The sequence below is a fragment of the Carya illinoinensis genome, chromosome 15, assembly GCF_018687715.1.
Source record: "Carya illinoinensis cultivar Pawnee chromosome 15, C.illinoinensisPawnee_v1, whole genome shotgun sequence".
Taxonomy (NCBI): Eukaryota; Viridiplantae; Streptophyta; class Magnoliopsida; order Fagales; family Juglandaceae; genus Carya; species Carya illinoinensis.
Window position 1 is genome coordinate 1739363 of NC_056766.1, and position 18250 is coordinate 1757612.

Here is an 18250-nt window from a genome sequence, read left to right on the forward strand (position 1 = left end):
TGGAAGAAATTGTGGAAACTCAAAATCCAGGACAGATTAAAACTCCTCCTCTGGGAAGTCTCTCAAAACATCCTTCAAACAAGATCCCATTTGAAAAAGATCATCAATCTAAATAAGGACCAAATTCTCTGCCCCCTGTGCCACACTTAGGAAGAAACCATATCACACCTCACTCTCAGTTGTTGCTACACTAGAACTCTCTGGAGGCACTCCAATTTGCTTATTGACACTTCAAAGTTAACTCAAAACCCAATTTCGGAGTGAATTAAAATCATCTTGTCCCCTACTGCCTCCCTAAATATACCTGAGGACGAGTCCCAATCCTTCCAAATATTTGCAACATTGGCCATTGACAACATTTAGTTTCTTAGAAATCAAGTTACTCATGAATCTGCCAACCCTTCCTCCACTTGGTTAATCACAAAAGTTTCAAAAGCTCTTTTAGACCATAAAACAGCCTGTGAAGCGAAAAAAAATGGATTTGAAAGCAGTTCGACAACACAAGTTAGTAGGCTACTTCATCATACAATTCAATATAGCAGTTAGACTAGAAGGCTCAACAACAACATGCATTTGCAGATCAGACCACGACAAACTTCTCTTTGCAATTACCAGTTTCATCCCCAGCATAAATCCAAACGTGGAGGAAGCCACATCAGTATTAATAGGGATCAAAGAAGCCAAAAATCGCAACCTCAGAAATATACACATTAAAAACAGACAATCCAAGCAATCCTATATGATCAACAACCAACTGATTGGGAAATATAAACAGCTTCTGACATTCGATTCACACTCCCAGATTTTGGAACTTGGTCAGCTAAAAAGATTTATCGATCCAAAAATCGATGTGCGCACAACCTAGCGTAATGGGCAACCTCCGACCATATTTATGGAAGCTTACCACTCTCTACCATTCCCCCTGCATTCTATCTTTCCATGGCGGTAAGGACCCCCTATGTAATATGCTTGAAATCTATAAGACTCTTTGTAGCTTCTTTTCTTCAATGCAGTTTACTTACCGAGAAAAAAAAAATCAGGTCCCCCAAACTTGAGGCCTAAAAAAATATGAATGATCTTGGAGAATCTATTGTATGACATTAACTTTAATATTTAAAACAGCCAAGTTGATCTCCTTACAAAGGTTCTAGCTATCTCCACCAAGCATTAGTCATGCATGGGAGTAAGGATTCCTGAGATGCTGCTAGGATAACTAGTCATGTGATTTATTTGTCTCTTATTTTCTTTGTCAAGCCGAGTTATGGCTTAAGGTCTGACGTTTGAGAACACAATTTTTCTTAAATATTCTCATACTACTTCATTACTATTTATAGATATTTAAAATATTTTTAACATCTAAACACAACCTTAAAGTCTAACATATGTTATCATACCATATTATACCATCCATACTTGCTGCGGAAGTGCTGCTAATTGACATCAATCTGTCCGATGAGTGTCTCTAGTACTGCAACCCCTGATTCCTTGTGTTGGAATTCTATTGCATGACTCGTGCTGCTCTGAGTTGCTTTGACCATGGTGCTTTGATTACCAATGTTCCCCTGATATATTCACCATGTATTAATAGGTGTTGTTGGTGCTATATGCCTAACTTGATCTAGCTAGTTCTTTGTAAGGCTCTGTTCTTTTTGTTAAGGCTTTTGCAATGCTGATGTAACATGTGCTTGGCAGGAATGATTGGTATATTCTTTCGTAAACTGTACTGATAATTATTTCTGCTATATATACAAATATCTTACAAAAGTAATTTTATACATTGATATGTATTAATATATAAAATAAATAATAAAATGTATTTCTTTATATTAGTTTAACTTTTTTATATAAGTAGTAATTTTATATAATATGAGAATAAAGATTTTAAGTTCGAACTTTCTATACTCTATTTTATTTAATTAAATATTTCACGTGTTGAGTAACTCATTGATAAGGAATCTAGCTTATACGTAAAAGAGAGTCTTAAGATATAAAATAAATAATAAAATATATTTTTTCTCATCGACTTAAACTTTTAAAATAAATAATGATTTCATAATGTGCATGTCAATCAATTTTCTTTTGAGTTTAATTTAACTTTTCGTCAAGTGAGCGTGTAATTACCTTTTTGTAAAAAAATCAGCATAAACGTAATAGTTCTCTTAAAAGATCTCTCAAAAAACAGATTTCTTGAAAAGAAAACTAAAAAGGGTTCAAACTCGCTTGAAAAATGGAGATAAAAAAAAAAAAAAAAAAACTCTTCTCTCCTATTATTATTATTATTATTATTATTATTATTATTATTATTATTACTACTACTTTCCTAAAAAAAATTATTATTAATTCTATTATTATTATTATTAGGCTGAGTATATGTATACCTATGGATACAAGCCTTTATCAATTTATGGTGTTTTTTCTAATAAAGGAATTAGTTGTTATCGGCCATATTGCTCTTTGGAAGTTTGGATTGAGACAATTATTTCTAAAAATAAATTAATAAAAAATAATAAAGAAGTATAAATAAAATACAATAATAAGAAGTGACCTTCAAATTTTTTTTTTTAAAAAAAAAAATACAATACAAGAAAATAACAGATGGAGGAGAAAAAAGAAAAAGAAAAAATGTGGAGGATAAAATTACAAGGACCACAAAAAGAGACGTTTCCTTGTACGTTTCTTTTCCAAAAGAAGGAAAAAAAAAAAAAACCGGCACAGTATCTTCTTGCAAGTTTGCAACGGCCAATTCACGGTCTTTCCCACCATACCAGAGCAACAATGCTACTCCACCCCTCCTTCCTGGCCATTAATCCTCTCACTCCCAATCGATCCAAAATTTTCCTTCACCGTCATCGTACCATTGTGCCTCGCCGTACACTTCGATGCGCTGCCGGCAATGGTGACGTCGACGCATTCACCAAGCGCTCCGGTTACCTCTTCAAGCTCACCGCCTTCGAGGCTGATTCCTTGACCGACTACAACGTCTCGAAGATTGCCGCGATCTACAGGAGGAAACCGCTGGTTCTCTTTCGCCGCCTCTTTCAGATTGGGACGACTTTCGGAAAATGGTTCGCCCTCCGGTACCTCGACCGGGTCACGGAGAAGGCCGACTTGATGTTCGAGGCAAGTCTAATTCGGTTGAAACTAAGGTCATTTGTTTGTACTTCCATTGTTCTTCGAGTTCCTTGACGGTAATCTTCATGGTTTTCTGATGCAGGTTAGGGCCGCAGAGCTTCGGCAAATACTAGTGGAACTTGGTCCGGTGCGTCTTGGTTATTAGACATAAATTTACTCCTTCTGAACTTGCTCTGCTCTGTCTTGCCTATTTTTCTCAATGTGTTTTTGAAAGTTTTATTGGAACGCTTGAAATTCCTTGTCAAATTTTGTAGGTGATATATTTCAACTAGCTTGTTTGTTAATTAACACTATCACGATTATTTCAAATTGTTATGTATAAGGTGCGTTATGGTAAGAAATTCACGCAACTACAGAGGTTATTATTGATGGCTCTATTTTCACTAACCGAAAATAATTAGATATACTATCTTCGACCTCTGTCAGTGGATAGTGAGAAAGCAAAATTCGGATAGAGCAAACCTAATATTCAGTTTTCATTGTAAGTGAGACTTTCTTAACACAAATGAAAGAGTCTTTAAAGGTTAGTCCAAGGTTCCAAATTGTGCACTTTTATGATGTCGAATCTAAGCTATACATAAATGAAATTTGATAAAAATGGGAAGAACCGACATAAAATCAACGTTATGCGTTTCTATTCTTTATACATTTACTGTTATAAAACTCATTTGAAATTATTAAGATCTAAAATACCGAGGACTTGTGGTTTTTTATAGTTGCTTCCTTCTTATTATGTGTCCTTCCAATGATTTATTATTTTCATTACCTTTTCCCTGTAGGCATATATCAAAGTTGCTCAGGCTATCTCATCCAGACCTGTAAGTTGACATATGCTCCATGCAAGGGCTTTCTACTGTCCCTTTCTTTTTATCAATCTCAGAAATTCAGCATTTCTTAGCTATTAGAGTGCACTTGCAAGTGGGTCTGCTTGCTGTATTATCAATTGCTATCACTCGAGACTTCAGTCCAAAGGCTTTTCTATCATGATATGTTAAACACTCTTGTTCTTTTTAATTGGTGATGGAGCTTTCTTATTTGAAGGCCTTTGTCTTATTATTCAACTATACTTACAATACAAACACCAAAGGACTTCACAGCTCTGCAAGTTCTTATTTATTATGTTGATTTTACTTTTTCACGTTGGGGCTTGACTTATACACATAAAACCATTTTAGTTCAGTGAACCCTTCTGAGTTCTTGTAAACTTCTTGGCATTCCCTTTGAAGAGTTGATAGAAATGTTCTGTTCAAGTTTCTCATAGTTTCTTGGTGTCAGGTCCCCATATGAAATGCTATTTGGATGCGCCTGTAAATCAAGGATGTAACATTTGCAATAGAGACTATTCTTCTCTCTAATATGTAGGATGTCAAAGATGTTTTCTTCTTCATGATAGATTTTATTCTCAAAGCTTGGAATGATGGGAGAAATATTGAGGACTATTGCTTCAATTAGTTTCCCCATAAAAATGTTACTCCACAATTTAACAAAAAATAAAAATAAAAATTTTGTGACAAAACAAATAGGTGGATGTTTCTTTGACTGCAATACATCAGTTGTGTTGGCCTAACACAGACCTTGGATCACTGAAGTTTGAAAGAAATTATGATGGATTAGTATAGTTATGTCTTGAACTAAGGTCACAGTAGGCTAGAAATGAGTGAAGCTAATATTCAGCTTCTAAAGGCTTATGTCCAGCATGGGGATGGTGATTTGTAACCTATGTGACGCCCCCAAATCCCCACGCCCGAACACGGGGAAATCGAGACGTCCGGATGATGACAACCCGGGTCACCATCCTATCGACGGGTGCCGAGTGTGTGCAAAGGCAACAAATGTGCACGAAAGAACACGCAGCGGATAACGAAAGTCATAACTAAGTACCAGAATTTTTCTTAACGTAATACAAGCTGTTTAAAACGTACATAGATAAAATATTACAAAATACAAATACAGTTTTAAAACCATAAAGAAAAGCATAACATCAGCAACCCGGCGGAGCCGCATCCTCGGGCTCAGCCTCCTCCTCCTCATCCTCATCTCCTGCACCAAAAGCTACGGAACCAAAAATGGTACCGCAGGTAAGTAAAACCCAAACACTACCAGATAATAACACATATGGAACTCAAACAATATGCATGAACCATGCCCAATGCACAAAACCCAAAGACACAGTTTTCCACACACGCCAAAATCACATATTTTATCCGTATGCACCATGACCTCCCCTAGGGGTCATCTGCACACCCTGGCTCCAGTGCCACACCGCAGAGTACCACCACGCATGTGACACCTAACGAGTGATGCCCAGTTCCGTGCCCCGCACGTTCGTAGCCAAGCATCCTCTAGCCCTCACCAGCGAAGGGCCACGGAGTCGGTGCGTAGAGCGATGCTCGGTTCCGCGCCCGGCGCGTTCGTAGCCAAGCAACCCCTAGCCCCCGCTCCCGTCGTCTAGCGACAACTCAGGGGACATCACTCAGTTTATTCCACTCCCGAGTGACCAGAGGAGCTCCACCGGGATAATACCCCATCCCGGCTTGGGGTCGTGATACACACGCACCCGTAAGACCACTTACGCCAATACACAGGCTTTTCACACATAAACAAAAACACACGTGCATGCACCATGAAATGCCATATCAATGCATAATAAAATAACAAACCATCATAAAACAATAAAACAAGCAACTCCGTCCTCCATCCATCCGACCCCCGAACTCCTCGGACTCAGTCCGGAATCAACCAACCAGCAAATTAAATAATTGAATGAGCAATATATTTTTAAATCTGAAAATAGGGTTTGGAAAATACTTACAGCGCTATACGGTAATTTTAGAAAACAAGCGGCGTTGCAAACGGCGGCGGAAAAGCAACGTCACAGTGAAAATTCACTGTGGCCGTGGGTTTGAAAAACCCACTTTTGAACGGGGACAAACTAGGACACGAAATTGGTAGGGAATGGTCTAGGGATGGTTGTGAAGCTATTGGAAGTGATGAACGGCCGTGGGTGGCGGCGGAATCGCCGGAAATGGCCGGAAAGTGCAAATCGGAAACTAAGCTTGTAGGAGCTGTTCCGGTGGTCGTTGGAGGCCGAAAATGGGTGGGTTAGGACTGCAAGAGACCGGTGATGAAGTGGTAAAGAAATGGTGGCCGGAGGTGGAGCCACGGCGGCGGTACGGAGGAAAAACCGTGGGGCTTCAAATGGCTTTTCCGGCCAAACGGCCGGCCGGCAGGGGAAGATATTTGGTGGGAAGGTGCACCGGAGGGAGGGGGTTCGAACGAGACCGGCGGTGGGCCAAACGGTGGCCGGACGGCGGCGGTCTGGGCTGTTGAAGTTTCCGGCCGTGGGTGAGGAGAGAGAAGAGAGAGAGAGAGATCGGGGGGGGGACGACGCGGGAGCAGGAAGGAAAAAAAGAAAAAGAAGAAAAAAGAAAAAGAAAAGAAAAAAAGAAAAAGAAAGGAAAAAGAAAAGAAGGGAAAAAGAAAAAAAGGAAAAAAGAGAAAAAGGAAAAAGATGTAAAAAGAAATGAGGTCCAATCCTCATTCCGGGAAACGAAACTAAACCGCCAAAAAGATTAAAAACCACAAAACAACTTAAAGAAATAAAACACAACATCAAATAAATTAAAAACCAATTTTAAAAAACGCAATTAAATTAAAATAATTAAACTATATATTAATTAAAATAAAAACAATTATTTCAGCGAAAATACGCTCAAAAGCGGGTCATCACAACCTAAATCAATGCTTTTATTGAGATTTGTAACCTAGCATCTTTTGAGACATTATGTCATAACTGTTTTTAAGATGATCCTATTTATTATATCTTTTGGTAGGATTTGATACCTCCCTCATATTTGGATGAGCTCTCGCTGTTGCAAGATCAAATTAGTCCATTTTCCACTGAAGTTGCTTTCAACACAATAGAAAAAGAGCTTGGTTTACCTTTAGATGACATTTTTTCAGAAATTTCACCAGAGCCTATAGCTGCAGCCTCCCTTGGGCAGGTATGTATTTGGTCATTTTCACAATCTTGGACATTTTTGGTGGTCTCTTTCTCATAATTAAGCTCTGATTTTGTATTTAGCCTCACAATTCAAACTTTCTTCAGTCTCTCTCTTCTCTCAAATATTAGGTTTATCAAGCTAGACTTCGTCGTGGGGGAGAGGTTGTCGCTGTTAAAGTGCAAAGACCAGGGGTTCAAGCTGTGATATCCCTAGACATTCTAATATTACGTTTTCTAGCGGGATTACTTAGGAGAGCAGGAAAATTGAACACAGATCTTCAGGTATGCTGCAACATGAAAGTTGGATTAAAGCACCCTCGACTTCTATTGCGTTGGAAATAAGGAGTTGGGCTTAATATGATGTTGTTAACCGTATTGAATGGCTCTTATGACTGTTTTGATAATTTCCATTGATTATGAGAGCATCTTTTATGAAGAAATATTGTACTGAGTTCTATTAAGTATCAAAAAACTATTGTTTATGCTTCCTTCTCAAGCTGGATTGTTATAACTGAGATACATGTCCTTCAATTTGCAGGCAGTTGTTGATGAATGGGCATCAAGTCTTTTTCGGGTATATCTTTATAGTTTTTTATGACATTTTTTTATTTAGCCAAGTATAAATCGTGACATGGAGGAATGTAGGAAAGGAGTGCTAGTCCATTAATAAATGCTACTTTTCTTGCTTAGAGCTTAACTGAGTCTACTACATACCATAACTGAAAGATACCTTGTAATACTGGAATCATAAATCTTTTTTTTTTTTTTTTTTTTGATGAATAAACAAATTTTATTAATCAAGTAGCAAAAACCAGTATTACAAATAGGCAAGATGCCCTAACTAGGTAGGCACGATAGAGACAAGGAACTCGTGGAGGGCCATGCCATTGAAGTAGTGCTTTTCTGGTCAAAGATTATGTAAGTAGTACTTTTCTTAGAGACTTATGCAAAAAATTGTGTTTTGTTATGTATGTGTTTGAACCAAATTATTGGTCCATTTGCATAAGGAACACCTTAGGTGTCATCAGATACTTATCTTTTAAGAGACAAGTTAACTTCATTGACTTATTCTATGGGTCCATTTCATCTGTTGGTAGCTTAAACGCGCACACGCACACATACACACACAGAGAAAGAAGAAACTGCGAAATTAAGTAGTTGACACAGTATCGCTGTTGGTAAAGCATATGGGAACGTTTTTCATAAAATATTTTTTATGCACGAGGAATATTCTTAGAGCTTTAAATTGAATACAGGTAAATCACATTGAATGCAGGAGATGGATTACATGAAAGAAGCAAACAATGGTCTCAAATTTAGGTAAGAGCATAATTTTAATGACCGAAAATTTTCATTGTAAAAAACATATTGTGAATTTAAAATCCTTTTAAGTAAGATCAGTGATACGTTTAATGTTTCATGTAAATATGGTTTTCAGTATAAGGAGGTATCTGCAACTGTTTCAACTAATTAATATGGATGTGTATATTAAAGAATCAAGCTTATAAGCTTACAACCTTGATATTGTCAATGCACTTTCTATGTGTTTCTTTATCGAATGTTTAATCTGAATATAGTTGTTGATTGGAGTTTGTTGAAATGGTCATTTATGGGTGGTATAAATCGTATTGACATTCCCTCATCATTACTTTTGCCACTTACAAAATCTTTCTCATCTAGGTTTTATTTTTCATCGATTTGGGCATCCAAATTTACCTATTGATAAGTTACATGGATTGGAGCATTAGTACCATTTTAACCATGGCCAATGCTGGATATAAAATTTCTTAAAATGCCCATCCATTCTGAATATGCAAATTCTTAAAATCTTGCATCCAAATTGTACCCCAATGAACAGATGCATGTTCTTGCCAATCTTGTAAAGAGGTGCCCACGGTGCCACGAGCCACTTCCTTATTTATTTCTCTGCCTCTTTCATTACCTTAAACCTGTTGTTTCAATTTGTCTCTAAGCACTTAAGTGACATCTATTTCTAGTTTTTCTTCAATTGGCAAATTATATTTGCCTCTGCTTATTGACATCTTATATGCTACAGATATGTATTTCAGCAATAACCTTGAAAGAGTTCTAGCTTTCTTCGCTTCATTTTTTTCACCTCTTATTAATATATATTTTTTTAATTCAATCAGAGCCTGTTGGCCTTCTTTCTGGCTCCAGCTGTAATTATATGATTGGAGCCATTGAATAGATGGTTACAAAAGTTGCACTTTTTTTCTTCGGGCATGTTTTCATAGAACTAGACAGATTCCACACTTCATTCTTGGCCATATCTTTGGTAGTTCAGTTGTCAGGATGATGGCCTATCTGAGAAATTAAGTCTCTGGATAAAAATATTCTAACTCTAGAGACCAACAAGTATTATTTACAATTTGGATATCCAGACATGTTTTCTACTTGTAATTTTATAGGCATTTTGATTGTAATTGTATGCTAGTTAATATAAGTCATCTAAGTATCTAGTGGTAAATATTTTTTTTATTTTGCTAAGTTTTTGTGCATTACATTTGTCAATTTTAGATTAAATCTGACATGATGGAAGCTCTTAAGTATGGTCCAATATATGCTTGAACAGACAATTATATGGTGCACTACCAGATGTTTTTGTCCCAAAAATGTATGTGGAGCATTCAACTCGTAAGGTCCTTGTTATGGAATGGGTGGAGGTATTGCTTTTCATCTTTGTTTTCTTTAATCACTATTAAGTCATGCACCTAATTCTGGGATGGCTTCTAACTGCTAGTTTTTTGTAAAGTTTCATATTGTACCACTATGGTGCTCATGAGGCCGTACCGCTAAAACTTGAAATTGATTAAACATCACCTACTTTAGGTATGTGTTGGTAAGTGTTGTATGTATGCTAACCATTCCACGTGGAGAACAGCAGTTTCCCTGTCATATTTGTACAAAGATGGTTTTTCGCTTTGGATTTTTTAAGTAATGAAAATTTCATTAAAACTTATTCTACAAAATTTGTTTACTTATGTCCCATTTACTTGGGCTCTTGTGTACTCTTTACCAGTAAAAAAAAGTAAAACTTATTCTTTGTGAAAATAGAAGCCAAGTGAAAGATAGAATAAAAGTGGTTGGCTCCTCTGTACTGTTTTCATTGATACATATCTCTTGTGACCCTAACCTTGAACTGGAAATGAAGAATGATTCTTCCTCAAGGCCTTAGTGAAAATATCTTCCAACCAATCACATAACCTGGCATATGTTGCTGTTAATATGCTTCTTGGTAAGGTGATAACCTCATTTTTTTCAAAATGACAATTGACCTCAATTTGTTTGGTTTGCTCATGGAAGTGGAATATTGGATTGATTGTATATCCATTGATGCTGGTTATCATAAAATATTTTCATGGCCTTTCTATTGGATAAGCCCCCCAATTAGAAAAGAGTTCCATTCTATGATAGGATTCTTCTTTATTGGATGCCTACCTAGATTATAAAAATAAAAAAGGAGGATGTCTTTTGAAGTTGGTCTTCCCTACTTTTATGCAAATATTGAATTGGAACAATGTACTGGAGTCAAAATTACTTGCATTTCATCTGGAAAACTAATCAGTCATAGAGTAGCATAGCATACCTTGATTGATAGCTTCATAATATTTGGGGGTATGTGCCTTCAAAAATCATTCAAGGGTTGGTAGAAGTCCTTTCCTTCTTTCTAAACATAAGCTTCCACAAAAGCTTATGTATATACTCCACATACTATGCTCATGTTTTCTCTTTTCTCGGCTTTGTAGGGGCGAAAGTTGTCAGAAGTGAAGGATCTTTACTTGGTTGAGGTCATTTTTAAAACTAATTGCAATGATGTGATTCTTAAATAATAACTCTATGTAGCTTTTTGATACATATATATATAGCTTTGTTGTTTTGGTACCGAAATCAGATCTCTGTTTCTTGTTGCTGAATAGGTTGGAGTCTATTGCTCATTCAATCAACTTCTGGAATATGGCTTCTATCATGCAGACCCACACCCTGGAAACCTTCTACGGACATATGATGGGAAACTAGCTTATTTAGGTATATGTTACAAGTTTGCACATTTCAGTCCATAAATTCATACAAGTTATTCTGTCCATAACTAAATTATTGATTCGCTTTCTTTCCGTTCACACCAAGTGTTCTACTTAACAATTGATTCAGTTGGCTCATTCAATACATTACCATTCATTTATATCAATCAGTACCAATTTCAAATTGATTTCATAAACCAAGTTGTAATTTTTCTATTTGTGTATATTGCTTTGTGCATTGGGACACAACGTGGGCATAGACTGTGGACAAAAGAATTGAAGATTGATTGATCGCTATTGTCTCTGTGCATTGGTTGTATTTTGGATTAATGTTCTTTTTTAATATATATAAGTGAAAATTTTATTGATAATCAAAAGAGTATTTTCTATGTACACAAGTGTATACAAGATAAGATAAGTTAGTTGTAGTATACGAGAAAAACACATAATCAGAAAATGAGAACAACAATAGAAAATTCTGAAAATTAAAACCGAGAAAAAACAGTGAGCATCCATCCATTGGTATAGGGTTTTAAAGAAGAGATCCTTGAATTTTGTCTCCATCTTCTCACAATTCTGAAAGTACCGATCAGATCTCTCCATGAGCACCATTAGTAAAACAGAATCAGCTTCCACAGCAAACTGTCCTTTCCAACATGCCAAGAGATCCCCAATTTATACAGCATAACCCAACCAAGCCGTTTTTGGCTTAATTCTTGTACTTTCAAGTAAATTTGATTTGTTTGTTACATGATCTGATTGTAGGCTAACTGTTGCAGCAAAGATTTTATTGTGTTTAATTCGCTCTTTCAGTCATAGCCTGTCTACATTGCATCTTTTTTTGGCTTAATATCCATTGGATGTATCTATCCATGTAAAAATATAATTTTGCTATATAACATGCCAAATTAACTTTTATTAATCATATGGTACAACTTGTATCAAAAGAAAATGTGTTAACTTGTAACATTTTTCACGAGCAGATTTTGGTATGATGGGTGAATTTAAGCAAGAACTCCGTGATGGATTTATTGAAGCCTGTCTCCACCTTGTGAACCGTGATTTTGATGCATTGTCAAAGGACTTCGTCACTCTTGGGTATCATAATTTTCTGTCATTCCAGTAGAGATTTACTCATTATGTTGGTACTTAGAAGGCTGGTTAACACAAACTCTACAGGCTTCTTCCACCGACGGCAGACAGTGATGCTGTTACAAAGGCTTTAACAGGTTTTTCTCTCTATTTGCATGAACCTAGGTGTCCCTGTAGCTGCATTTATTGGATTTGATGGTGTTGACTTCTTTTCCTGTAGGATCATACTAATGAGTTCTAGTGTCACATGCATTTTTTGTTTTAGGTGTATTCCAGGACGCTGTTGCTAAAGGAGTTCGGAATATTAGCTTTGGAGACCTGTTAGGAAATTTAGGAACAACCATGTAAGGAGCTGTCTTACCACTATCATCTATTTCCTGGATATGCGTTAGTTTTGCAGATGCGTAATTGTTGTTGGTACTCTTTCCAAAGGGCTTTATTCAATATAAAGTGTGCTGAATGTTTCTAATAGATCCGGTGCCTTTTTTCATTTGGCACATCTGAAATACCACATCAAGAATGGAATGTCATATCAGACCCAATACTATATATCAGTATGTTGAGTATAGTTTAATGATATGGGAAGTCCACACATATACACAATAGCACCATACCATGGATTTGTAACAGTGCTGTATACATTATAGAATGCACAATTGAGCTGGGAGATTATGTATATGCCTAATAAGCTTCAATCAAATTCACGAGTGTTCAATGTTTTCTCTTATAATTATCTCATCTCGAATTTTTTATATTTGATATAGGATTGGATAGGAGCTTAGCTGTAAAACTTGATAATGTCCCTTTATTGATCAAAGTTCAATTATCTGCGCACTGTACTGCCAGACTTGTTAAGGAATTGTGTGGATGGGTCCCTTTAAGCCCAATCTGTAAAATTGAATTTCAACAAAGATATTGCATATAATGGACTGCTTTTGTTGTCATTTTAAGTTTTATGCTCTTTTTCAAGCCATCTCTTAAATGCATGACTACTCTATGGGCAGTCTTTTGTCGGAACATGTAGCAGAATGGATTGATACCTATGCTCATGCACTGTTTTGTTTGTGCTCATTAAGATTGCCACATTGATTTTTCTGTGCTCATTGTTTCATCCTCTCAAGTTATTGTGTTACTTGCCCATGTCTTCAACAATTAGTTAAACTGATCTTTTTTTATTCCTTCTTTTTATCTCTTTTGCAGGTATAAGTTCAAATTTCAAATACCTTCATATTTTTCTCTTGTCATTCGCAGGTAGTCATATTTTTGTGGCAGAGTTCTAATGTATCTCTTTCTTGTGCATCATATTCGATACTGTTTGTGAAAGTTTATAAGGTTCTCAAGGTTAATATGAGTAGTTGAATGACATTGGTTGCTCACCCTTTGCATGATTATTCTTATTATTCTGCTTTATGCATTTAATGTATTTTTTTGCTCTCAGCCTTGCTGTATTGGAGGGAATTGCAATTAGCTTTGACCCAGATTACAAAGTTTTGGGTAGTACATACCCTTGGATTGCTAGAAAAGTACTAACTGACAGCTCACCAAAGCTAAAGGCTTCTTTGCAAACTCTTCTTTATAAGGTAAACTGACTTTTATTTTTGCTTTTTCTCACCAGTCTATTAATAAACTAGTGGTTCTGCACTTATTCTCCCTGGCAGGAGATATTATACACGTTATGCATTCTTTGTCAACCATAACCCTGATTCCTAAATCATTTCTTCTCAGGATGGTGTCTTCAGAATTGATCGTCTAGAGTCTCTGCTAACAGAGGTTAGATTTTCTATCTTACTCCTCTTTCTTTCTCAAATATATCACATTTAGGTCAATTTATCTTATGTTTAACACATTGACCTTTTAGTTATGTGTACATTTCTTGTTGTTGAAGTTGTAAAGTAGATAATATGTTAGTACAAATAAAAAAAACTATGACTGCTGAAGAGAATTAAAAGAATCAATTCTGATCCAGTTTTTATGGTTGAAATCAGCGCCATTTTTAGTGAATGAATATATATATACCTTCTTGGGTATGCCAAAATATCCCAATCATGCTGAGACAGAAATGTTTTCTGCATGGCCTGCAAGCATATGGATTCTATAACATTGTTGGGATTGGAACCCCATGAGTTTAACAGTCACTGTGAGACAATGCATCTATCCTTCAGTATTTTGCATGACTGTCTAACATTGTTGCCACTCTCAGGACTTGAACCCCCACCGATGTGCTTCAAATCCTAATGTTAGCACTATCTTAATATTATGTTACATTACAAAGCTATTAGTCAGCAGCTGCTTTCTCCCTACCTGGTATCTTTTTTTTGATAGCTAAAAGTAAATTTTATTCATAAAAAGGCATAGCCTGAGTACACTAGAGGTATACACCCTACCTGGTATCTTTGATGCCCAGGCATCGCACTCTACCGGCCATCCATCCCCATTCTTTGCAAAGTGTAACAGATCCAGTCTAGGCTGTGCTCAGTCTTCACTGCAAGAAAAATAGCGGTAGGAATTTCTAAAAGAGAGAACAGTCCCTTTTTGTGCTTGTTAATAAAGAATTATTAATCATGAAAAAAATATCATATTATACCAGTACACCAATCTTTCAGTATTTTTGCATGATGTGCACTCACAGGACTTGAACGTCACATGTTTGGATCCCCCAGAATGTCTAACACTGTCTAAATATTATGTCAGACGAGTAAGGGCACAAAGTCCTAAAACTGTGTTTCTTTTCCAGCTGTGATAGCTTACTATCATTGGGTTAATTTCTTCAGATACTAAAATAACTCTTATGGCAGTCCCTCCGTGCCAAAACAGAGAAGGCCTTGGTCAGAAAACAAGCAGAGGAAACTGATTCCAGGGTTGTTATTAAGCAAGTCCTTTCTTTTACTTTAACTGAGAAGGTATTTCAAATTTTCACGTACTCTTTAATTTTTCAATCTAAGCAGAATCATGTGAACATTGCAAATATTTTTTAGATTTATTTATTTATTTATTTTTTATTCTCAGGGTTCCTTTGTGAGGGATATGCTTCTTCAAGAAATTGCTAAGGTAGGATTTTGGACTAATACGTGTGTTTTTTCTCTGTACTGATGTCTATTTGTAACAAATACTTTAGAGTTAAGGTTTTTTACAATAACCATCCATTCATGTGCCTTCCACCCTTCCCATTTTTTTTACAGCACTCATCACCTTACCCTGTGTTTGCTAGAATTAAAAGAAGAGAGAAAAAAGGAAAAAGAAAAAGAAAGCCATCAGAATTTTCTCAGTGTATTCAGAGAATAGATAAACATAATTGCTAAATTTGGGGGAGTTTCCTCATCTTTTCTGATGACCTCGCATGTGTGGAAACCTTCAGCCAGCATGTAACAGTTGGTTGAGCTCAGTTGCACATGATAGGAAGCATCTTTGTTAACCCATTCCTTATCTATCCCTCTGTCCCAGTGAGAATGTTGCCCTGGTCAGTACGACAGTACCCATGGTTCTGTTGATTAGCCGCGATCGTGAATGAAAGGTTCATAAATAAAATTTTGCTGGTTTGTTTCTAATTTTTGAACAAATTCATGGATATCTAACTTGTTGAATGGTCACTTTGCATGTATTTCCTACAAATTGTTTCATCATCTTTTAATTACATGCTTATGTCCAATCACTTTGAGCAATTAACTGCAGGGTTTGGATGCTCTTGGGCTAGCAACACTGAATTCTATAACCTCTACAGCTATACCCTTCATGTCTTTCATTCCAGTCTCATCAATGACTGATGAGGACACGACCAACTTGAGAACCTTGAGTCGTCTTCTGCTGCTGTTGTCAGGGTATCAACAGACTGAAAATTCAGTCGGGGTAAGAGCTTTTGCTTCTACATTAAAGGACCAGTTATATAGTGTTAAAAGACTAGGGGAGAGACAGAGAGAGAGAATTCAATGTGCTTGCACATTTGAGGCCATAAGTTTATAGTAACCTAATGTTACTATCAACTTTGCTTTTTGGAAATTAGTAATTTATTATTAAAAAAATGTGCTTTCTGCACCGACTAGTGAGTGGCTTTTGCAGATTGGTATATTAGACGGTTCATACAAAATAACGTTAACCATAGCCTTTTTGTGGCAACTAGTGGAGTGGCTTTTCCATAGAGGGTCTATAGTGTCTTAATCAACATATTCAGCTGAAATTGAGCTCTATATCTGAGTTCAAAATTTGTTACTTTTCTAACTTCTTAAAGATTCCTTCAGCTAATCTTGATAGGCGTTAGTGAGTAATAAATTCTATTTTCAGTTTTGTTATTTCTATTTTTATATGCTGTTATTCTATTGAAGTTATTCTATTGAAGCAAGCATTAGCTTTTGAAAAACAAGAGAGATGAAAAATAGATATATATATATATATATATAATTATTTGGGCTTGCGAGCCCTCAACTTGAGCCCAAAATGCTCAAGCTTGAGCTTGTTCACTAATCAAGCCCACTTTCAGATTAAGCCTAGCATGTTAATAAGTGACTCAGACAAGGTGAGCCGAGCCAAGTTCAAACTTAAGCTATTCATGAGCAGCACGCAAGTGCGTCTGCTCATTTGCAACCTCACCCATTTTATTACACGCTATCACTAGTGGCAAACAAAAGAATGCTGAAATACAAAGTTATATAGTGGTTTGAATTAACATACTTATATTTTGGTGGCTAAAATAACCTCATTCGATTCAACATAGTTTCGATACTTGTGGGAACTTTGCCTTCACTTAGGCCTTCAGAAACCTAAAATTTCAGTGTTGAGCCCTTTAAAGTTCTGTGCCAATTGTGAACCTTATCTTTAAAGGTGAAATATTTAGACATTTATTTTCATAAAATTGTAAAAGAATTGAATATGAGTGAGAAAATCTGTTAAGCAGGAAAGCAATTTTCAAAGGAATTGTACGATTCCAGTTATAAGATGTTTCCACTGTAAGTACATAGGGTTGAGTACAGAGAAAAGTGTTTCTTATTCTTGCCCTTTTGTATTTTATACTAGGAAAGATAAAACTAGAAAAAGGGATTAATGAACTTTACTTTAAAAAGTGGATCATATGTTGATAATCTTTACACTCAGTAATTAAAGTCTTGTAAATCTAGCATGTGGTGTACACTAAGAAATGTGAATACTATAATGCATTAATTCCTTCTGTAGGGACTTGGAGGTGGTGTCAGCCCAGACAAGAATCAAAAACTATGCCCAGAGGAAGCATCATCTGTCTTTAATCAACTTGCATCTGTTCAAGAAATTCTACCCATTCTCTCTGTTATTTCTGAGGTAAGAATCAAGCATGTGCCTGCTTAAAACGCATATCACATGGACACATATACGTGTAGGTTGCAAACACATACTATATTGCATTTGAGAAATTATTTGAGTTATATTTTGGCAGCTCCCACCTGAATCCCAACAGCAGTTACTTGGTCTACCTGCTGATCTGGCCGGACGGTTGAGCTCCCGTGTTGCTGCGAGGACAATCCGGAGAATGTTTTTATGAAACATTTACCTTCTGGATATGAATAATACATGATGCATTGGTAAAGATTGAAAGATTTTGTTCGGTAAGATACGTATATACTTTTTCCCCCTTTACTAAAGGTTTCATATTTTGAATATCCTTCCTACCAGTTTGGAATTCCTTTAGAAGGGGGGGTTCTGAGAAATTCTTTATAGCGAGCAATTGAAATACTCCTTGTAAAGATTATTTGGGATGTGGTAGATTCTGAATTCACTACTGTGCGTTGTAGATGCATGGGTTTGAAAAGGATTTTGATTTGGGTGTTTAAAATACAACTCCCCTGTTTTGTTTATATTTAAAATCTGAATTTGGATTTGCACCAAAGCCATTCAAATGCTTTAAGTTTTTCAAAATCATGGTTGGAAATCCAAATCCAAAAAAAAAAATTCCAAATTCTTTTACCCAAACAGAACCTAAAACTATCCACTCCTGCTTTTTTCCCCACTTTTGCAAGATGTA

The 18250-nt window shown here is 36.2% G+C and overlaps 1 protein-coding gene across 1 annotated transcript; it reads left to right on the forward strand.

Moving 5' to 3' along the window:
- Window positions 1-2682: 2682 nt before the first annotated feature.
- LOC122296246 (uncharacterized aarF domain-containing protein kinase At1g71810, chloroplastic) lies at window positions 2683-18083 on the forward strand. The gene is made up of 21 exons (XM_043105794.1): window positions 2683-3120; window positions 3215-3259; window positions 3912-3950; window positions 6966-7136; window positions 7265-7417; window positions 7674-7709; window positions 8412-8455; window positions 9729-9819; window positions 10903-10944; window positions 11074-11182; window positions 12159-12273; window positions 12355-12404; window positions 12533-12611; window positions 13468-13518; window positions 13706-13847; window positions 13993-14037; window positions 15063-15167; window positions 15274-15315; window positions 15937-16110; window positions 17428-17550; window positions 17666-18083. The coding sequence occupies exons 1-21, from the start codon at window positions 2776-2778 to the stop codon at window positions 17768-17770; spliced, it is 2106 nt and encodes a 701-aa protein (XP_042961728.1). The 5' UTR covers window positions 2683-2775; the 3' UTR covers window positions 17771-18083.
- Window positions 18084-18250: the final 167 nt, after the last annotated feature.